Source organism: Hydractinia symbiolongicarpus, chromosome 1 (genome assembly GCF_029227915.1).
Source record: "Hydractinia symbiolongicarpus strain clone_291-10 chromosome 1, HSymV2.1, whole genome shotgun sequence".
NCBI classification, from domain to species: domain Eukaryota; kingdom Metazoa; phylum Cnidaria; class Hydrozoa; order Anthoathecata; family Hydractiniidae; genus Hydractinia; species Hydractinia symbiolongicarpus.
In genome coordinates this window covers 15,935,904-15,960,045 of record NC_079875.1, presented here as the reverse complement: position 1 = coordinate 15,960,045, position 24,142 = coordinate 15,935,904, and the positions used below count along the sequence as shown (strand labels likewise).

At 33.7% G+C, this 24,142-nt stretch overlaps 2 protein-coding genes across 2 annotated transcripts in view; both read left to right on the top strand.

Moving 5' to 3' along the window:
- LOC130642759 (activated RNA polymerase II transcriptional coactivator p15-like) overlaps nucleotides 1-24,142 on the top strand; it is a 67,096-nt gene that overhangs the window by 28,464 nt on the left and 14,490 nt on the right. The gene's annotated exons all lie outside the window — the stretch shown is intronic.
- LOC130642653 (uncharacterized) lies at nucleotides 1,684-22,523 on the top strand. The gene is made up of 23 exons (XM_057449539.1): nucleotides 1,684-2,072; nucleotides 6,630-6,917; nucleotides 7,003-7,101; nucleotides 7,830-7,977; nucleotides 8,444-8,691; nucleotides 8,907-8,996; nucleotides 10,687-11,007; nucleotides 11,470-11,607; nucleotides 11,813-11,998; nucleotides 12,408-12,631; nucleotides 13,539-13,738; nucleotides 14,539-14,813; nucleotides 15,334-15,574; nucleotides 15,982-16,112; nucleotides 16,362-16,604; nucleotides 17,486-17,594; nucleotides 17,679-17,713; nucleotides 17,848-18,021; nucleotides 18,425-18,977; nucleotides 19,575-19,803; nucleotides 20,395-20,669; nucleotides 21,238-21,304; nucleotides 21,414-22,523. The coding sequence occupies exons 1-23, from the start codon at nucleotides 1,854-1,856 to the stop codon at nucleotides 21,829-21,831; spliced, it is 4,911 nt and encodes a 1,636-aa protein (XP_057305522.1). The 5' UTR covers nucleotides 1,684-1,853; the 3' UTR covers nucleotides 21,832-22,523.

The window sequence follows — 24,142 nt, the reverse complement described above, 5'->3', positions numbered from 1 at the left end:
TTCAACCGTCTCTAAAATTATTTTTAAGAAAATCACATAAATTTTATAGCTTATCACCCACCTCGATCCCCCCAGGGCCTATAGCGTTTTTTATATATGAGGATAAAACGCGTTTTCATTCTTATACCAAAAACCTCTTATACCAAAAAGATGCGTTAAATCAATCTTATTCCCAGGGTATTTTGCCTTTTAGATTTATTTGATAACGGCGGAATAATGCGCTCGGGGAGATCATGAGACCGGGGACGAGGTTGCTTTAAAATGCTACGACAGCAACTTCGATCCCATGGCCTGTAGCGTTTTTTTAGATAAGGTCTGTGATCGCGGTTGGAATTAATAGCGGTGTGAGCATTGACCACTCCGTGATAACAGTTTAGGGGTCAAGATATCACAGGGAAGAGGATATGATTTATTAATCGTCCTCATGGGCATCGCAAGTAAATCTATTAGACAAGATATACGCACATTTTATTTTCATTATCTTCCTGCAGCAATCAATCTAAAGTAATGAAATAAAAAGAAAAAATGGTGTAACCAGAATATATAAAGACAATGATGGTTGTAGAGAATATTGTTTTCTATATACACACTTTACCTTATCGGTTACAATTCCACGTATGAGAAAGAACTGTGTTGTTATGTTAATCGTAAAAAAACATCCTCGTCCCCAGGTTTGGTTGCCTGATGTCAGAGTTCTACTGTCGCGTACTTGGGAACGACGTTGATAAAAAGGCGCGTATGCGTATTGTTGAAACACATCAAATTATTACGTACAACAAACTCATCCCCAAGAATTGTTTGTTATAGGGCTTTTAATATTTGTTGTTTGGCCGTCCAAATAGAAAAAGCCTAACAAGTCCTGGGGACGAGGTTTTGCATACAAAAGATAATTAACGTGTACGATCCTAAATTGATTTTTTTGGAAGCTAGATGTTGGCATAATAATTCTCGGAAAGAAAACATTTTTTTGGCTTTGATTAACGATTTTTTCATGAGTATGTTTTACGTCAAAGCGTAGTTAATAATAGTGTTTTTTTATTATTAACTTTGGTCAAAGCAAGAGTCAAATAAATTACTTTCGTTTTCTTTAATCCTTTTCGGTTGACGTTTGTGACTACCCAGAAGACTCGGCGTTCTACTTATTCAATAACATTTGCTCAGCAAAACAGTATTCAACCGCTTTACCTCGGTTGCGAAGGTTCTTTTCATCAAAGCCGGTTCACGGGGGGTAGTGCAAATGCTGTGACACTTGTCACAACTGTCCATGCTCTTACACTTTAACCATGACTTTTTTGTTGATTAACACGTGCAGTAGTGCTTAGTTCTGTTTTTAAGTTACTTAATTTTTTAAGTTTATTTAAAAAATAAGCTGAAAATCCTTTTAACTTGCTCCAAATAAACGGTGGAGTGCTTATATGCACTTGAGGAGATACATGTTATAATTTAGCAGCAAAATTAGGCTTGGAAATCGCGCATGGAGGTGCACATAGACTTTGCATGTCAACAATTCAAAGCACGACCTCTAGCGGATCCAAAAGTAGTCTTTTATAGACTGGTAGCTAAAAAAAGGAAGATAAACAATATTTAGAAGAAAGCGTGACTGTTTGTTGATGCTTGCACTTTCCTAATAATGTCAAAAAAGGCTAATGCATAGATAAATAGTTAGCTATGTGAGTAAATTAGTTTTGTTATCACTTTTTTTTAAGTAGTCAACTATATTTATAACAGGCCACAAAGTGGCATCTAATCACTCTTTAACTATGACTAATTAATAACTAAAATATATATAGAACTCTTTTTATTACATCAACCTAGTTTTACTCAAGACTTGATGATACACATATCGACACAAAATGTCCTTTTTATTATTGATAACTTTACTATCAACAGCACCTAACTTCATTCAAAGTATTGACATTGATTATTTTTTTCCCTTTGGAACAGCCCAGAACGATGTTGTACTTCATGATCTGGAGCAAAATATTCAACTTGTTGTAAAAGATGATGCTGTTTACAAAATCAAAACTCCACACATTCCATTTTTTGGCAGACGAAACAATGTCAATGTGCAGGTATTGTTTATGTTTTTGGATTGTTTATGTGACTCATAAATATATATTTATGAGTGTTTAAATGCACACATATATAGATCTTCTTCCTACAGTACTCTGGTTTGTATTGCCCATAGTTAGTTCACCATTTACCTATGTGCCTTTTCTGGTCAGCAGCATATTTTTTGGTCAGCAGTCTTGCTAGTATTTAAGCTGCAGTTGCCTCATGGTTTTCCTTTTCAGTTCTAGCAGATCGTCTTCAGGGTTTCCTACACATACTTCTTCCGGTGTGGAAATATGTCGTAATTTTAACCGCCAAAAAGGTTGCCAGAAAACAGAATGTAAATTCACCCACGTCTGCAACCGCAAAATTGGTAATCAGGCTTGTGGCAAACCTCATTCTGGACAAAACCACAATTCTGACAATTGACTACCTTCAGAATTTCGCACTCCTCTTAATGTTGACTTATGGACCAATGAACTGGCTGAAGACCCAGATCGTGACTTCCTCCTTAATGGAATTCACTGTGGTTTTCAGCTTCTTCCTAAGGACTCTGATTTATTGCCTGCCGAAATGAATAACTACTTTTCTGTTACCAGTCCTACAGCTCATATGAAAGTAGAAGCTACTCTGCTGGATGAACTTAAAACTGGTAACTATGTTCTTACTCAATGTAAACCTACCATTGTCAGTGCTCTTGGGGCTGTCCCCAAACCTGACTCTGATGAGTTACGCATTATACATGACTGTTCCATGCCAGTTGGAAAGGGTGTCAATACATACATTGATATTGAAAAACAAAAATTTCAAACTATTGATGATGCCTGTGCTATGATCAAACAGGGATATTTTATGGCCAAGGTTGATTTACGCCATGCATATCGGTCAGTACCTGTTCATCCGTCAAACTATGCTGCGCTTGGTCTAAAATGGCGGTTTTCTGGAAGCACTCGATACTCATATCTTGTCGATACTCGACTTCCTTTTGGAGGTCGAAGTGCTCCTGGAATATTTCATCGCCTTACACAATCTGTTCGTCGTATGATGCTAAGACGAGGTTTTCCTCTCGTTATTGTCTACCTAGATGATTTTCTTGTTATTGGCCGAACACAGACTGAATGTTATGAGGCCTATAACACACTCTGTAAATTACTTGTTGCACTAGGGTTTCAGCTTAGCCCTGCTAAGTTGGTCCCTCCATGCCAGCAACTTACTTTTCTTGGAATTCTGCTTGACACTGTGTCACTTACCCTTTCTCTTCCACCTGCTAAACTGGATGCATTGAGGGAAGTAGTGTCACATTTTTTAACCAAGCAGAGAGCCTCTAAGAAAGAGTTGCAACGTCTTGCTGGTCGCCTAAATTGGGCTTGTAAAGTCGTGTATGGTGGTAGAACGTTCTTGAGACGTGTCCTGGATCTGATGAACACCTTGTCTTCCTCTGCCTCGAAGTGTCGCTTGACGCTCGAATTTCACAGGGATATAGCTTGGTGGGATCAGTTCTTGGGTGTGTTTAATGGACAATGCGATTTCTATGACCAAAGACCTATTACCAGTCTGCAAACTGATGCTTGCTCTGACGCTGTTGGTGCCTTTTTTGAGGGTGATTGGTTCTATTCTCATCTAAGGGTAGACCATTCCCCTCTTGCCTCTTTGCATATTAATTTTAAGGAAGCCCTGTGTGTAGTTCTTTCTGCTATTCGCTGGGCTCCCACTTGGCAGAACAAAACTATCCATGTCTTCTGCGATAATACTGCTGCTGTTGCTATGCTTAATAAAGGAACTACCCATCACCCTGTTATGATGGACTATTTACGTCAGTTGTTTTGGTTATCGGCTACCTTCAATTTTCGTTTGAAGGCTTTCCATGTAGCTGGTGCTCAGAATGTCCTTGCTGACGACATATCACGTCTTCATTCAAGACAACACTTATTATCATTTTTGCACTTTTTGCAGCTCAACTCACTAACTTCAGTCTGTGATATGGTTGCCATCAATCATATGTCTGCCTATTCATATTATTTTCTCATTGGTAAGTATACCATCTGTGGTAGCTAATTTTTGTATTCTCCTTCCTCTAGAGTTGCCCCCCTTCGTTTCGGAGTTGGTTCACGACGTTGTCCTTTTTCGGCAGGCCACCTATGCTGAGAATACAAAAAAGAGCTATCGCACGCATCGCAAGGCTTATGAATGTTTTTGTAGCCAGATGTCTTCGCCACTTGTGCCTGCCTCCACAGATTTTTTATGCCTATATATTGCCCATCTGGCTAGGTTTTTACTACCACAATCAGTTTGTATGTATCTAAATTTTGTTGGCCTTCTACATCTTGAGATGGGATATGCTAATCCTCTAACCAACAATTGGACACTATCCACAGTTTTAAAAGGTATGAAGCGTATGCTTGGTGTTCCGGCCAAGCCACGTCTTCCTATTACCACTGCTCTTCTTTTTGGTATTCGTTCTCGCCTTAACCTAAATTGTAGCTTTCATGCTTCATTTTGGGCTGTTTGTTTAGTTTCATTTTTTGGTCTGTTCCGTAAGTCACATTTATTGCCGGCATCTTCTACGATATTTAATCCCCTCAAACAACTAGTTCGGTCTGATTTTACTTTTCATGATGACCATATTCTCGTTCTAGTTAGATGGAGTAAGACCATCCAACTGGGACAGCGCACAATTACTGTTCCACTGGTGGCTATTCCTTCTTCTCCTCTTTGTCCAGTTCGGGCTATTTTGCATGCTTTTTCTCTCACTCCAGGTGTTCTGCCTGATGCTCAAGCCTTTTGTTGGCGCAAATCCTCGATGCTACCCAACTCTATATTGACATATCGGACTTTCATGTCCGTTATGAAAAAAGTGTTGACAGAGTTAGGGTGTTCTACCTCCCAATATGGTACCCACTCGTTTCGCCGTGGGGGCCTTTGCTTTAGAGGCAGGCGTTCCCCTGGATGTCATATCCTTATTGGGGGACTGGAAATCTGATAGTATGTTTCTTTACCTTCACATGCCCCTTGCTCAGCGGTTTTCTGCCCAACGACTTATGGCATCACACCTTGCATGACATATTTTATTTTATTTTATTTTCTACTACTACTTTGGATTTGGACTCTATGTTTTCACATATTTTACGTTGTGAGCTATGCTATGTATATATATATTTTGTTCACGCTTATTAATATTATATAGAGATGTGTTATTACCTTGGCTTTGTTGTTGCTTATATTATATATGTGTTCTACTTTCATTTCATGCTTGTATATATTTTCAGCTATTACTATATATAAATGTTTTGTAACTTTTGTCCTATCTACAGCAATAGAACTGTACTTTACAATGATGAGTTTTTATGTGTGAGTTTAAGTGACTCATAAATATATATTTATGAGTGTTTAAATGCACACATATATAGATCTTCTTCCTACAGTACTCTGGTTTGTATTGCCCATAGTTAGTTCACCATTTACCTATGTGCCTTTTCTGGTCAGCAGCATATTTTTTGGTCAGCAGTCTTGCTAGTATTTAAGCTGCAGTTGCCTCATGGTTTTCCTTTTCAGTTCTAGCAGTTTTTCTTCCTCCTCCCTCCCTGCTGCTATTATATATACCTCTATGTTTTCACATATTTTACGTTGTGAGCTATGCTATGTATATATATATTTTGTTCACGCTTATTAATATTATATAGAGATGTGTTATTACCTTGGCTTTGTTGTTGCTTATATTATATATGTGTTCTACTTTCATTTCATGCTTGTATATATTTTCAGCTATTACTATATATAAATGTTTTGTAACTTTTGTCCTATCTACAGCAATAGAACTGTACTCTACAATGATGAGTTTTTATGTGTGAGTTTAACTTACTAATACAAGAATGCCTTATGCCATGTAGAAAAGACCAGAGTTGGTTCTAAAATGACCTGTTTTTTTGTGTACACATTCTGTACCAGTTGTGTACAGCCTGTGTGGAAGATCCACTTAACCCTATAGATAAATTCTGTTGTTTATATACCTTTTCAGAGGTAAGCTCTTTAGTTTTTGGCATCGATATGGAGTATAAATAATTTTACAGATTTTAGATTAAAAGATAAAAATAGTATTTTATTTTTAACTTTCATTATCTTGATCCCCTACTTTTAATAACTTTCACAAACATCTCCTATTCTAAGAGACTGTTTATATAGAAGCTGAGCCAGCCCATCTGCCATGATCTCGCCTAAATGCTATTTTCAATGGAATTTCAACTCCATGTAAACAGTAACAAAGCGAGTAGTGTGGACTACTAGGGGAGATGATATATTATGCTTAAGTAAATAAATTCTTTTGTCATGAAAATTATTTCTTTTGTTCTATATTATTTAATGTTTTCATTGTTTAGAGCCAGCCTGCCTAACCGAGGAAGTTTTTTTTGCATATAAACACAAGTTAAAAACCAGGCCTGCAAGTGAGCCAGCTCAGTTTGCCAAGCCAGCCCAGTCCGCCTTTAAACAGCCCTTAGAAAAATTTTAAACTCTTGTGTTTTGATTAACATGCAGAAGTTATTAAACTTATTATTTGATTATTTTTTTAAAATTATTTTAAGATATCAACCAATGGTTATGTTGCCTTTGGACATCAAACGTTTAATGTGTATACCAGTACAGACTTTCCAATAAAGCATAATAATCTAACAGTTTCCATTATTGCACCATTTTGGAATGACTTAGAATTGATAAAACCTTCCTCCAAATTCTATTACCAATTGCATGCAAACGGGACTGTATTGAGAAGAGCTTCTGATGAAATTAGATTGAGAATGGGTAAATCATTTTACCCAAATCATGTGCTTGTTGTAACATGGTTTAAAATCAACAGATATCAACATAAAGAGGTATGTATATAGATGTATATATGCTGTTTGTGTCTAGGGGAGGAGGTCCCTATGGCATTCAATATAAACAGCACATTATTTTTAGTGCACTTTTACATTTCAACTGGCACTTGCCTGGGATGCATCGACAACATATGCCTTTTATCTATACAATACCATACAAAACACATTTGGCGAAACTACGGTAAGGCTACAAATTCATATGTTATATACTTGTTTATTTCTTTATGTTTTCATGTTTCTTTCTAAAAGAGAGTATTTTCAGCCTTTCCAATTCAAATTTTTTCTGAACTTTTATAAACTGTTTCACTTCGGCATTAAGCCATTTCATGTCGGCATTAAGCCATTTCTCGTCAGCAGAAAAATGCCAAAGTGAGTTTTCATTTTTTTGATTCGCCTCGGCAATCCACAATTTCACATTGGCAAATTGCGATGACATGAAATTTAATTGCGGTGTCTGATGTTGGCAAATCACCTTCTAAATTTAAGCCTTTTTCTTTCAAGCCAGCTTGCTCACCTTCAAACTACTTTAATTCTATTTAGGGTAAGTAAGCAAAATGCTCAGCAACCATTTTTACAATCTTTATTAATTCTTGCAATTAGAGATTAACCTTTAGACGTTAAGTTTAGTTTTAGTTGATAGACGTTCATAGTTAATCCACATAGTTAATCTCTCTTATCATTTTCATCATTTTTTAGTTTTTTAGTGATTTCAGCTTTACTTTCTGTTTTCGACACTCTTTACCTAAACTATATGGTTTACAGCGTTACTGTAGTGGTTTTGTTATTTATATATTTTTATTAAACTACATTATTATACTAGTTTTATATTGTTGTTACGCATGTGCTTATTCTGTATAACCAATACATGTATGACTATAGCTTACTACAGTGTTATTTTTTATTTTGTAGGTTGGTTGGCAAGAAGGGCCCACTAATGGTTTAAACTTTGTTCGAAACACATACAGTCGTTCTGATGCAAGACAAATGGTCTTTTTAACAACTAACTCTAATGTGAACAAACCAGGAGAATGGATATACAGTATTGGCGAACGTCTAGGTTTGTTTCATGTTAATTTGTAAAACTAGTCAATAAAGCCAGTGGAAAAATCCACTTGTGCAGATTAAAAACGAAAAAGAAGCGTCATTTGAATGATGATGACGTCAGCAACCCATCTATAAAAAAATGATGTGGTAAAATGATGAGTAAACCAAAATTTATGGACTTCCTTTTTGTACCCCCATGTTTTTTGAGCCTACCTCAAGATAAATTCCTTTCCTCCATATAGACTAACTTTGTTATATTTACCTCTCAGTTTATTTACTTTTTTAAATCTGTTATCAGCATAATGACTTTTATCCTGATCAAACATTTATGTTCAAAGATGATTTGTTTGCCATTGTAAGTAAAACAAAATTCTTTCAGAAAATATAATATTTGACTAAAATTAGTTTTTACATCTTTTGGGACATGTTTTTAACTTTTATATGGTGTATATACTTTAGGCTTATACTTTGCTTTAAAGGTAACTATCCAATAATACACATCTTGCCAGTAATCACTGTCAAAACATTTCAACATGGCTTGCGTTTTGAATGTATTCTCCTAGACAACATCACAGATTTTCGTAGTGTTTATGAAGTTTCTTGGTATGCTCAAAACAAAAAGTCACTAAACAAAACTGATGTACTAGTCTCTGGACAGGACCGCTCAACTTTTCAAAACAGTTTAACACTAAACACAAATGAAGTCAGATTCAGACTGGGTCAAGAGGTAGGTCTATGTGTGGAAATGATTCAATAGTCGGAATAAGCAGTATACAAAACCAAAGCATCTCCTTTTTATACCATTAGCACAACAAAAAGTATAATTGTTATAAATGCCATTTTATATCTTCACTCACATCTATTTTAAATTTCACATGAAATCCTTTTATAATACATAGTGCAAACAAATAATATTAAGTCAATAATTTAATGTTTTCTTAGATATACTGCATTGTTCAGTCATGGTTCAATGATACACCTGCTATTAAAAGCAGGTATTATGAAAGTGCAAAGTTTTTTGCAGGTATTGAGGTAGGTGTAATGGTAACTAGACAAGTGGTAATAGGCCAGGTCTTGTGTCAGGTTTACATATATATATTTATTCAAAACTTGTAGTCATATCAGGCAAGTTATTAGTTATTTTTAAAAGTTTAGCTATAGCCTTCACTAATCCACTGTGCCGGGTGCAACAAAGTGTTTGTGATTTATGTTCTACACACTAATCATAAAAAATACTTAGATGAGACTAGTTGAAGTTTTATAACATCGATCAATTAGAGTACTTGTCTATCATTATTTTTAACAAGTTTTGTTTTTATAAATTCAGTTCTTGAAAACAGTGTATAGTTGAATTTGCAAATAATCAAAAGACCACCTATTCCGACCTACTGAAAAAATCCAAACTGCTGGTTTTGTCATAAAACATATAGTGACCCTGATCCAATTGTTTCTAATATTATAATTATTTAAGATAGTATAAAAAAACATGAAAATTTTAACTGAATTAATTTTCTTAAACTAGTTGTTAGCCCGTGGAAAATCCATGGGTTCGCCTGTCCTTTTTATACCGCATTGCATGCTTCTCGCTATTGCGCAGCTAAGCTACCATCTTGCCAGACAGACAGACAGACAGACAAACAGACGTATACAAGTATTATAATATAGATTAGCAGATTTGAATTTTATGCATTAATAAAAAAACTACAAAAAAGGCCAAAATTAAAAAAACTCTTTAAAGTTTTTTTCTAGCATTGTTTTTTCTGAATTCAGTTGCTATAAGTATATTTTTAAAAATTGGTAAAAGATGTGTAAATATACCTAAAAAGATACCAAAATAAATCAAAAAGTATTTATGAAAGATGACCTGTTACTGCAATAAAAACTAACGGAATTTAAATTTGACATACTTTTTGTTAACTTTCTATTCTATATTCCTTGAGAAAACACTTGAGTTATTATTTGCGATTAAAAGAGGTTATTCTGACTCGAGTAATTGTATTTCTTGATGTTTACTATATAAATAGAAGAGATTTGTAAGTGTGTAAAAAATTACCACACTGACAGATAAATAACTTTGCAGTCAAAGTTCAACTGGTTTGGTCAAATTATTTTATTGTGTTTCATTCGTTTTCAATTTTTATTTCAAAATCCTCGGACCGTCAACTATCTTGTGGAACATAATACTGGGAATTAGGTGGTGACAGAAAGAACAGAAAGACTTATACCACATTAAATAATTTATATTTCTTTATTAAAAGGGGTTATAAGATTGAAAAAAAAGGGAAATAAAAAATACACAACACATATACAGTACTACCTAACTCGTTTTAACTTAAAAAAACAATTGACATTGTAAAACAAATGAATTTCCAATTCCTTTCATTGCACAAAGCTTAAACATCTATTGTGATGTATTTTTAACAAATCTTTTGTACAAGTTAGTAGTTTAGCCTTTGTAGTAACAATTTAACAGTAGCTGAATTGCTCTTACAAGGCAGCCCCTTGCGATAAAATCAACAGCAAATTTGGGGATTTTTCTGAATTTTTCTTGAAAACTTCAAATATTCTTGTTCATTAAAGGGACAATATTTTCCGCGAGTTAGAATTGTTTTTGTTTATACATACATGTTACGGTAGATTTACGGTATGTGTTTATATGCATCAACAGCGCACAACGCACTGCTACATTCTGACAGTATTGTATCATTTCATACATTTTTAGATTAAGCCAAAAAAAGTCATTATCACAGAAGATTCAATCGGAAAAGAAATCAAACTCACTTTAACTGTCCCATTAGTGTGTGCAGATGCAAGCAAAAAATGCAGTGTTGAAATATCATTTGAACAAGATAAGGAGGACGTCTTTCTTAGCAGTTGTACATTTGATTTTGTTCCAGCTGGAGAACGTTCTAAAACTTTAATCATTTACCCAAAGCAGGATTTTATAGATGATGGATTGAAGAATATAGCTGTTAAGCCTGTTTTAAGTGGCTTTAATAAAGTCTTTGATTGGAAAGGGTACGAAGACCAAACACCATTGCTGGTAATTGTTTTTCTTGCTTCTATTTTGTGAAATAAGGCATTTATTCACAGATGGTGGAGAAGAAGAGCCAAATATTAGGATATGGATTGCCAAAGGTGACAATTGTATTGTTATCTTTTACGAACCAACAAATGTTATTATCATGCCAAAGACGATAATATTTAGCCATCACAAAAGACCTTCTTTCCTGCCTGTTGCAACGTTTACTTAATAGAGATGTGTATAACATCAGTCTGTGCATCCAAATACACTAAAAATACCAATATTATATCTGTAACCATGCAATTTTATTCTGATGTGCAAAAGACAGCATCATATAAGATAGGAAAAGGTTTATATGCCAATCATAAAGATAAGAAAATGCATATCTATTCATAAGCAGAAAACTTTACACTTAAATTGCATTCACGAAGATAAGGAAAGTGTGAACTTCAAGGTTAATTGTTTTTTGTATTAATTTAGATCACAACAAACAATGTTCCAACTGCATCTTGTTCTTCAACCGGAGATCCTTATATTAAAACGTTTGATGGGATTCGTTATTCCTTTTTCAGTCCAGGTGATTTTGTTCTGGTGCAAAGTCTTAAACGCAATATGAAGGTTAGTTGTAATTTATGTTTATTTCACAAGCTTACTAACAAGCAATGGAAATAATTTAAGTGCGAAAAAATGTGAAAAGTGATTTCAACTTGTCGCAAAATTATGTCTGTGACTTTTTAGGAGTTTTCTCTATTTTTTGGGTAGAGTGTCAGGAAAATAATGCACATTTACCTCTTGAATTTCAAAAATTTTAGTTTGTTTTTAGGTTCATATCAGAACATTTGATTGCTCACAAAGTGTTACGTGCAACTGTGCAGTGGCTGCTCAGGAGAAAGATGATGTTGTCGCTATAGACATGTGTAACTCATCGAAACCACATTTTAAATGGCCAACTGGCCACAAGCCGTCTGACGCAACTACCTTAGAAAGTGTGAAGTCGAAATATTTTGAGGTATGTATTATCTTTACTATAAAAACATACTAATTGTAGCAGGTACTATGGCGAATGTAAAAATTAAATACACACATTAAAATTTGAAAATAAATAACCATAAAGTTATAATTTGTAACTAATACTCTTTCTACATTTGACTGGATTTGTTCAATTTTTGTTTATTTCTTGAATTTTAATATTTATAAAAGGGTAGATTTAAAGCATCTGCAGTTAATTTATTAATTCTTGACAGACACCGTGTATATATATTGTTTAATTTTGTATAAAGTATTGTAAGGCTAGGTTGCAACCGGATTGAAACTGTCCTGAAATATGGCATTCCTTTTGCTTTGACTAGAAAATTAGTCCGTTGTAAAGACAGATTGTCGAATGATATATAATTACTGTTTGTGAAAATATATTTCAGATCAATTTTTCATCTGGTTTGCGCATCAAGTTTAATGTCCAAGAGCGGGCAAATAGTAATTCCTTTGCGAATGTATATGTCGAAATACCGTCTATCTATCGAGATGCAACATTTGGCTTGTGTGGTTTATATGACGGGAATCTTGCTAATGACATGATGTCAAAAAATGGAAGCATTTACAGAGAGCGTGATCCAGCGAATTCAATCTTTGTTTATTCTTGGAAGTATGATAATTTCTCTCGTTTTTTTTTCTAGCGGAATTCAAAAAATATATGCTGTAATAAAATTTTTAGCAAGTAATGGTTTAAAATGACTACAAAACAAGCTGTTGATTTTTGACTTTGTGACTTAGACGAAAGTTGAACTTATGGCAGGGGAAAAGTTCGTAAGTAATTGGCATACCGACAACATCTCAAATCATCTTTGAAATCACAGTTCATACCCAAATATAAGTGAAAACACAGGAAAATTACTTCACAAATATTTGACATCTATAATTAGTTCAATATAAGCATTACTTTCAAATCCATTTTTTTAGCTAAAGAAACCTTCTTTAACCTAGAGTTGGCTAACTATTATCTGTTTAAATTCTGCACAAAAAGATACCTGATTATTGCATATAAAGCCATTTAAGGCAACAACATAACTTTAAAATATTAATTACCTTCCTCAGGTTATGTATTGTATTATTTTTAACCAATTCTTATGTTGTCTTTGACTCTTCAAAACAAACTTTTGTTTTTACTATTATATTTACTATTATATTTTGCAGACCAAAACTTAGAAAAATAAAAAAGTAATTATTTATGAACAGATTATCCATGGTGTTGCAATAAAGTGGGCATAATTTTGCACCTGACTTTCTGAGTTGTCTGGTTATTGTACTATGTTATTCACAATGTGCAAGGATGGAGATAAAACCTCAAAGAGGGAGATCTTACTTAACCGTTTTCTAGCCCTTTTCATATCTCCCTTTTAATGTCTAATGTTGAAAAAAGTTTTCTGAGAAATCTCCTTAGTACTTCAAGTAAAACAAATCCTGAATTTTTTTTCAGTCACAATATTCCAAAAATGTTATTATTTTCGATTTGCTTTGAATTACTATGTACATATCAGTATTTTTATTTTAAGGTTAAGAAAAAGAACCAGTCTTTTTTTCAAAAAAAGTGGCACTAAAAGATGTAAGAGATCCACTGTAACAAAAGATGAGTATTTTTGTATTTGCAAGAGACGTGATGGTACTGGTGTGAGATCTAGTTGCGTATATGAAACTACAGCAGTTCATCCTCAGCTGAACATGAAAACAGATCAAAGAATCATTATGTCAGCAGGTATATGTGTATACTGACAATCAATATTTTTTCTGTTTTTTTGCATCATCCCACACAGGTTTTTTATAAGTGAAAGATTTTAAACCACATAAAGACCAAAAAGGAAGGGAAAATTAAGCATAGGCATATTTTCGTTTTATAATCAGGACAGAAAGTGAAGTAAAACATAGAAACATAGGCCATATTTTGGCCTCATATTTGAATTTTACAAGTATACGAGACTAGAAAAACAATAAAGTGGTGTGTTAGGGAAAATACATAGGAGTACAAAGTTTAATTTTATGATTTTTTAGACAATTTTATTTTTAATTTTAGCAAGGCTGAATGTGCTATTTTTATTACACTCTTTAAGTCTGGCATATTCCATATTATTTGTATTTCTGTATTGAATTTGTATTTCTAAACATTGGGGGATATATTTCAGATTTGCAAATGGTTATTAAAATTTTATAGGAATGGAAAGGATAGATTGTGTTGAATTTATCTTATTAAAAAAAAATACATGTATATTTGTTAAAAAGATAAGAAAAAATATTCAAAATGACTGTTTCATAGTAATTTCGTTATCAAATAATCTCAAATCCAAAAAACCTATTTGCATTATAAAACCACGAAAGTCAAATAACTTTTTAAATATTTATCCCTTTATGTCATCTCAACTGTTATATTATATGACGTTCTAGCAGAAGTGACCTTTTGTAAAAGACAACGAATTCTATCTCTGAAATCAGTCAAGTCTTTACTGTAATACGAGTCTATGCATCAAAACTTCTACTATTGTATTAGCTTGTTTATTTTAGCTTTTGCTAACTGTGCCAGTCGAAAGAAAAGAGCAGTTTCGAATGTTATCGTTGTTCCAGACGAAGGTGATGATACCATATACGAATATAATCCTCCTGATCGCGAATTTGTTCTTCCCACCTGGCCCACTAAAAGTGGCAAAACGTTTACTGAAGTGGAACAGTTTTGCAATGAGAGCATATTTAATTCAACAACTGGAAAAGTTTGTTCCGTCACTTTGAGATCGGATTTTGACGTTGCAGCATTTCGCAACGAATGCATTTCAGACATTCAGGTTACAAGCTCTATTTTTTAACTTTGGGTATTATAATTGTTTCTTCTTATGTTGTTTTTTGGAGACTTAAATGTGCCCTGTTAGGAGTTTCTCTTCAGTTTTATTTTAGCTATATACATTAAATGAAATGACCTATTTTCTCCGTCTTTTGCAAATTTCCAAGCTTCTGTGACATAAGCAAGTTTGATTTAAGGCTACCCTATCTAAGGCCTTAACTAAATTAAAATTTAAGGAAAGTACTAGTAGATTCGTGCGAATAAATGTTGGAAATTGGTGTAATTGCGACGGAAAATTAATCTTAACAAAATACATTTTTTCTCTAAATCACGAAAATATTTCTTTGTGAAAATTAATCAACCTAGAGTAGTTACAGCTTGTACATTTTATTAACCGATTTTTTAATCTTCGAAGTGATTCCTTAAAAAAGTTTCCTTAGTAAATTGTCAAATGTGCGCCCCACCCAAGGTACTTAACATCATCCTGTATTGTCTATTGAGAAATTTTTGCCCTTGTAATATAGCTATCAGACTCATATGAATATGTCAAGTCAGTCATAAACGTAATGTCAACATCTTGTGAGGATGTTGTTCTCAAAAATGTAAAGAAGTATTGGAAAAAGACTGACAATGGGACTTTGGAGCCACCAGCATTTGTTGCAAACAGCATATGTATGAACGACTGTAGTGGAAATGGAGAATGTATGAACGGATCATGTGTTTGCAATGACGCATATGTCGGAAGTGATTGTTCGATTTTGAAAGGTGTGATATAGGATTGTTTGTTATGAAATGTAATATTAAATGAAGTTAATATATAATTGACTTTCATGTCTGGAAATTTAATTTTTATGCATCCTAATATATTAACGTTCAAAAATGTTTTAAAAGTAATTTTGGTGTAACTATTAATGAAAAAAAGTTCACATTTTTTTCCAACAGCTTGGATGTTCATGTAGAAAATACCATTACCTGTCGTTGTATTTTACAGCAGACCCGGAAAATTAGGGTCTTACCCTAAAATTTCTAATTTCATACGAGGAATTGACTTTAAAATGTCATTTCTACAGCTAGTTAATAGGAGAGTTAAGAGATCAAGTTCTGACATTTCGCAGACAAAGCATATCTTTGTATGCTAATTAAACTTTCCATGTATTAACTGCCACATTTAGGTTCACAACCCATAGTCGTAGAAGCAAAACATTACTGCGATACGAGAAAGTATGAATGTGATATGGTGTATGTGACAGGAAGAAGTATAATTGATTCTTTAGATGTCACTTGTACTTTTATCTTGAATAAGGTAAAATACTAACCTGTCATTTAGTTTCTCTTTCAAATATTTTCAGTGAAAAAATGGCCACCAACAGGTAACAAATCAAAACGAAAAAGAACGAAAATTTGAATGATGTGATTTGGTTCCTAAGAAAGAACTTGTCTTTTTAATTTCTTTCTACTGTAACCGCTCTAGAATAGTGCCTAATTATACTGTTTTTGAGCTTGTATTGATCTTTATTGCAAGTTAAAAGCAACAAACCAACTCTATTTCTAGACTTGGTCAAATCGTCCTGCGATTGGATCACATACAAACATCAAAGGCACGCTGGTTTCGTTTGCTGAGGTTATGTGTACCTTACCTCTAGCCACAATATCTGTGTCAAGCCCATTAAAGATTTACGATTTGTATTTATCCCATGATGAAGGTAACACTCGCAGCGTGAAGAAAGTAATGCATTTTGTCTATGATTCAAAATGTGTTTACTGCACCAAAGACGTGAATGAGTGCATGCTGAAGGTGAGTTGTTATTTAAATGGATTACCACTTAAGAAAAAATTAGTACAAATAAATGTTATAATGCATTAGCTTGATTAGCTGTTTGGCTAGTAATTCCTTTGTCTTGTTATGATCTATTAATAACAACATAATTTCCTACCATCTTAAAAATCAGAACGGAAACTTTAGATAGCCAGTGTTTAGAAAGTAAGATTTTCTCTCCTAATCCAATGTTCAAAATATGGTTTATTTCTTCTTCGTTTTTTTGTTTTTAAGATCCATATTTTAATTATTTATAGGTTTGCTTTTTCATTGTTGCATTCTTTGTGTTTTTGATGTTGTTGTTGTTGTTGTTGGTATTCGTGTTAATGCTGATGGTGTTGGTTAAGTTAGTGCTAGTGTCGGTGCTAGTTTTGGTGCTAGTGTCTATTGTATTGTTGGTATTCGTGTTAGTGGATGTTAGTTGTGTGGTTAATGTTGTCATAGTTGTCATTGTTGTCATAGTATTTCTATTAACATAAAAAGTGTTGATGAGTAGTTGAACAACAGTTGCAAACAGTCACCGAAATCAGTGAAAACATGTATTGTACAGCAAAGCAACACAAGAGATGTTATCAACAAATGTTATAGAGATAACAAAAATTTCTATCTCTTTCACGACAATAACTGACTTTAATGAAAACAGGTCTTTAATTAAGTGGTTAATGGTGGTTGTACTGGTGTTGATGAGAAGTGTTTATTATTGTTAGTATTCGTAATAATACTGATAGTATTGATTTAATTTGATTTGATTGGGTTTTTTAATGTTCTGGATGGTGGTCGTAGAAGTTTTGATAATTGTGAGGTTGTTATTAACGTTTTTATTCTTGTCCGTTGGAGGTAATTCGATATGCTTTCTCTAGAATAACACCTGCTTCATTAACAATTATTGCTATGTTGCAAATGAAGCCAATCCGTCTAATAGTGATGAATACTGTAATCCAAGAAAGGATGCTTACAACTTTACCATAGGTGAGATGGTAACGATATTTACTTAATACATTGTATTTGTTTCTGTTTTTCTCTTTGTGAATGATGTGTTTATTATTTTCTTAGGCTTAATTAAGCGACTGTTAATAAAGTTGAACCAGGTAGCTATGAAATTTTTGATTAGTTTAGTCAAGTATGTCCTAATTACATACTTAACAAAATGTAATTTTTTTTATCTTTTCCTAAGTTCTGTTGTGTTTAAAATTGAGTTTTAAAACTTGATTTAATTATTTAGACGAAAATTTGCAAGCGTTACAACGTAAGTCGCGGATGTGTGCATGCCGAAGAAATGTCGCAGACGCTGGTTGATATCCTTAAACATGGGAAGTTATTAACGTCATCATTTCAAGTACAGCTTGTGTCCGATATAATTTCTGCTATCAGCAAGGATGGTAACATTACGAGAAAGGTAAAATTAATAGTTGTATTGAGAAGGAATGCCTTTAGGGAAGGATTTCTTGCAGGGGATTTTAATTTCAGTGAATTGGAGATTGTGCAGGAAAATGACCACAACTGGCTTTGAGTTTATTGCTTTTTCTTGTAACTGCTCTTTGGTATATGTTGACAAAATGAACTAACAGGTGAGGAAGAGAATTTTCCGCAACTGTTAGATTCTACAATCCCGTAGTAAGCGATTTTGTTTTGAGGGCTTAAGTTTTGTGTCCCAGAGAGATCGATGGTTTTGCCCTACAGCACTGGTGCTAATACACACAAAAATATTTTAGAGGAACTTTTGTTCTAAAGATTTTCGATATCTTATTATGATTAATGTTATTGTATTTATATATTTTATTTCGTATATTATTATTTAGACATTTTCGAATACATTTTATGTCATAAACAACTTGTGGAACGCTAAACACGAGGCGATTCTGAAAACTAACGTGACGTGGAAGATAACTCATGCTTTTGAAGAACTGACTAAGAAAATTTCTGAAGTATTGATGGAAAATAAACAAAACTTCTCCTTAACTGGACAAAATATAGCCGTCAGTGCTGCCTTCATAGAGCGGAATGCCACAAATATCATTGCTGTGCAAAAAAACGATGGTGGGCTAAAAGTTAGGATATCGAACACTGGAAGCTTGCAAACAATTAATGAACACTTTCAAGCTTCAATTCATTTGCCATCAAAAACTTTTTCTTATAAAGAAAACTTTGTATATTCGTTCTCGTATTTCAAGAAACCGTTTTTTGTTTCAGCCGTAAAAAATTCTTTGAGAGTGTCAAACAGCAGTGTTGTATTATATGTAGCATTGGCAAAGAAAAATGTTGAAAATTTAAAAGTACCAATTATTTTGAAATTCACATCTATTAGAAAGAATGGTGCTTACGAAATTTGTGCATTATGGAAAACATATAAAGGTGATGAGATTGAAGGATTATTATTCTGACATTACTAGTTCATTACATTTGTTTTCTACTGACTACTTCTACTGTCTGAGGCACGAATTGAACTTAAATCGGTTTGAGTCACTTTATTCTACGGTGTATTTGTAGGACTGTTTATATATGAAAGTTTAATTAGTCCAAGTCAAGTAAAAGTCACTTAAGGTGGCATTTTATTAATTTTCACAATTGTGCGAGATTTCCATGTAAATAATTCACCCTGAAAGGAAATGCAGTTTTTGTTCAGTGCGCATGCTTGAAAGTTGCAAACACAAAAGATGCGTCCCGTGTTACCCTCCAAACTTAGTTTAACCTGAAGTTCAGCATCGTGTCAACAATGACACTGTTCTCTCTGGTTAGGAATTTCAATTTACCTTATTTAATGCAGTCTGTTTGAAAATGATGTTATCATTTTAACTTTTTCTTTTTAAATTTCTCTTCTCTTGTTCTTTATACCTTTAAAACTCATCAATTACTTTTCTTAACTGCAAACGTTTTATTGAAATGTCACATGTCTCTTGATACTGATTAAACTCCTTTAATTTTATATCATATTCTAAACTTATCTCATAGAGTCGAGCGGTATGAAAAGTCATTGGTCCACAGAAGGTTGCGTAAAAGTGTCTTCTGAACCAAATTTGATCACATGCAAATGTCAGCAATTGGGATACTATGCTTTAGTCCTGAAAAAAACTTTCAAAGCTTCAAGGAAGCTATTAAAACTTGGACTGGTCACTTGGATTGGTTGTGGAATTGCAATCATCTTCATTGCAATCACTGTAACTTTATTGTTGGTTTTCAGGTATTACATGATATATGTTTTCGTATTTCCCTTAAAATAATTAATCTCATTTTTTTTATTTACTTGGCATTCTTATTTGCCTTCTAAGTCTTTTCTAGAATTTTTTATCCACTTCTGTTTTTGCGTTCTTTTTTTAAGGTTAGAACATATTTTGCCTTAGAAGTCTTGGAAAGCTTCTTAAATGAAGAAAAAACCTTGATGTGTCTTTAAAAGCTTTTGTAATAAAACATTTTCTAATGGTGGTAAGCTGCGTCACGTCACCGATAATTGAGATTTTCAACTTTGACAGAACTGGTAACTTTAAGAAGAAAGCGAAAAAGCATTATTTAGTGTTTGTGTAAAACTAATTTAATATTTATCATTTATTCAAGTATCTTTATGTTGGATTTCTCATAAATATAGTTTTCGAATATATGTGTATAGTCGCCCTTCGTTATCTCAAACTCTCAAGGGACTGGCGAAAAAGTTTGGTATAGCGAATATACGAGATAAGGGGCGTCAACTGTAGCTTGTGTTTCTTAAAATCCATGTGTTGAAGTTATCATTTATTAGCTGTATTGTGATTTTTTTTTCTTGTTTTGAACGTTTTAGAAAATCTTTGCAGAAACAAGATACGAGATTCATGCTTTGTATCTGTTTGTCTCTTGTCTGTTTACTGCTGGTGTTTGTGTCGGGAGTCAGTGACACGTCATCGTCAGCATGCCGTACAGTAGCCGCACTTCTGCAGTATTTTACTTTAACGACGTTTTGCTGGGTATTTCTATATGCGTTGTGGACGTCCCAGAGGCTCGGATCCCAGAGACTCGGATCTGCTCAATCTGAAAAAGGAATTTCGTTACTCATGAAAAATGCTCTGTTTGCTTTCGGTATGTTTTGCGTTTTTGCTCGTGTTGTTTCCTGATTTTTATAACGACTTGGATATTTTTTTATTTTGTTGACCTTTTTTATAATTGTTGTTTTTACTTTAACGAGAATAATTTTTGCGAGTTTGGCTATCTCAGCATAGTCGGGAAATTACCTCGAAGTTGTAATAAATATATGCAGAATTAATTTTTGCGAATTTGCCTCGTATTTGCAAACTCAAATTCCACACTTTTTCAAATTCCACAGACATTTTACTCTGCATTAAACCCAATTTCCGGTTTATTTGCATTTTTCCTGAAAATTCAGCATAAAATTTACATTAGGCAATAGAATATAACCATGCTGTTTGGTTGGTCCGTGGAAATATCTAGGTTACATTTTGGCAATCCGGAAATACGTAGTTTTTAAACAAAGTGCGTGTTTTCGCAACTTCCTATCTCGCATTTTTCATAGTACTAATCACAAACTTAAGCTCCAGAATTTGTTCTCCAGCAAAAAATTTTCTTCCCTTAGTGTAATTCTTCGTTGGCGTTGTTAAGAATATTAAGTACCTCGTTATATTATATTTAGGAGTTCCTTTACTCATCGTGGCTATATCTCCAAATGCAGCGCCTCGGTTTTATGGAAGCCAAAACTTGTAAGAAGAACCTTTTTCCTGTCTCGCTTGCTTTTTTCTGTTCCGCTTACTTATGCAACTGTATTCTTTTTCAAATGTTCTATGACGATATAATGTCTTCTTCTTTTAGTTGTGTTGTACATGGTACACCATTTTATATTGGAGTTCTCGCGCCAGTCATCGCACTTATAATTGGCAGTATTGCGACACTATCCCGTGCTGGTTTTGCTATCCATAAATCCTCAAGAATGGAACAGGAAAACGAGGAGATTTTACTGCGGCCAAGAAATGCAGTTGTTCTTTTTACCTTGTATGGCGTTACTTGGTTGAGTGGTACCCTTGTGGTTTGGTTTGCAACCCAAATATCGGAATGGATTTTTTGCATATCAGCTTCCGTTCTCGGTTGTTTTATCTTTGCCGTTTGTGTCGTTAAAAATAAAGATGTTCGATTTCGTTTTTCAACATGGACACCAAATCGTTTGTTTGCCAAAGAAGAACTGCCACTGGATACAGAACTGATAAGAGTAAAAATGCTCCCTCAAGACTAGCCGTGGTGGAGAGGACTATTCTTGCTAAAAAAACAGTGGAGTTTTAACATTGTGGCTTATTTTAATATTTAGTATTTTAGTAAATACAGTAAAACGGACGTCCTATGAAGCTGACACATCCATAAAAGTACAGTTTGATTTGTCCCCGACAATTCTTATAGAAACTTTCGTAGCACAAACTTTTAAGCAGGCACTTCTACAAGACGGAGACTTTTTAAGTTAGAATTTCATGCAGGACTAGTAGATTTCCCTTTTTTTTTTTTTAGAAGGTATAGATGAACAGGAAATATTATCTTACAAACGATTCCATACCCTTGTTGTTCGGGCAACAGGGAGAGCAAAGTATAAAAACAAGGCTAATATTAAAGTGGGATGATGATAAATTTTCACGTCTAACCGTTGCAAAGTGTACACGATGGAAACTTTTTCAATTACCTAAACATGCGTATGCTCAGAAAAATTTTTGTTCCTGTCCGTTCTTTTTCGCGGAAAACTTTCTTAAAGTGGAAAACTGTCTTTCCGTCCCCCAATTGTCCTGGTAGTTCCAATGCAGTCTTTTAAGCATATCTTTATGTAAATATTTTCTAAAGGTTGTATAAAAAGCATATGTGAGTTTCTCACATAAAACATAACTTGAGGTGGTTGTGCTTATATATATTTCATGTAACTGTTAATATTAAAACATTGTAGAAGTGTGTTGTTTTTGTTTCGACCTTTCGCCATATTTTGATAGCCTGAAGAGTAATCATTCTGCTATAAATGCTTGAAGAATTCTTGAACTTACCATAGCTTTGGCCACAGGTCGATATAACCACTTCTTCACCGATAACTTTTCCAAGATTTCCTAAAACAAAGCCTTTCACTGTTGGAGTGTTTTACAGACCACCAGATCATAATAATTTTGTCAATAATATTTCAGATGAATTTACTACATTAGATTTTGATGAGAAAGAATTCTATCTCTTGGGAGACTTTAATATCAATACTCTTTGTAATGGTAGAAGTATTTTTAAAATGAATAAGACAGCACTTAAGAGTGATCATGTCTCTGGATTGCAAAAGCAATATGTAGAATTTTGTTCGCTTTATGGCCTTAAACAATTGATTGTTGAGCCTACAAGGGTAACTTGTGCTACTGCAACAGTTATTGACCACTTTTTAACAAATTGTGTTGGTAAAGTTTCTCAAAGTGGAGTTTTAAATGTTGGACTATCAGATCACCAAATGATTTTCTGCACCAGAAAAGTCAAAAAAGTCAAGTTTGATACCCACAAACATATCAAATTTCGATCTTTTAAAAACTACACAAAGGAACAGTATCAGGGTCTCCTAAGGGATACAAACTTTCCAAATTATAATGAGTTTACGGACATTGATCTGGCCTACTCTGATTTTTTGACAAAACTAATGTCAGTAATAGATACTATAGCACCTACTAAAGAGGCCAGAATTAAATGCAACTCCCAGGAATGGTTTGATGGTGAGATTGCAGACAAGATTGCTACTAGAGATAAACTTTTTATAAAGTTTAAGAAGTCAAAATTACAAATTGATTCTGACCTCTGGAATGAAGCAAAAAGTAATGTGCAAAATTTGATCAATAAAAAGAAAAAAGAATACTATAAAAACAAAATAACAGAAAACACAGGCAAGCCTAAGGAACTATGGAAGACTCTAAAGTCTATGGGACTTGACAACTCAAAGAAGTCAGATCCGAACTACTGTCTAAAGGATGAGGATGCCTTACATTTTGATACAAAATCAAAACTAGAGATATTTAAGAACTTTTTCTCTGGTCTAGCAGATGGGCTGCTTCAAAATCTTCCTAAGCCCTCAAATAGATTTGGGATAAATGCTGTCATCTCATATTACAACTCGCTAAACATTGGAAACAAGATATTCAATTTTCAGCAAGTCTTAGAAGAAGATGTGCTGAATTTGCTGAATGATACTAGTACAACAAAAGCACCAGGACTTGATACTATATCTGGAATTTTCTTGAAGGATGGTGCTGATGTTCTCTGCAGACCAATAACTCAATTATGTAATCTTTCTATCTCACTGTCATCTTTCCCTAGTGGATGTAAGATAGCTAAACTTAAGCCACTATATAAGAAGGGATCAAGAACTGATCCAAAGAATTACCGCCCTATATCTTTGCTTCCTCTTTTTTCTAAAATTATTGAAAGAGTGGTCCATAACCAAACACAAGCTTTCTTAGACGAAAACAATATATTATTTAAATTTCAGTCTGGCTTTAGAAGCTGTCATTCAACAGATTTTTGTCTATCATATATACATGACAAAATTT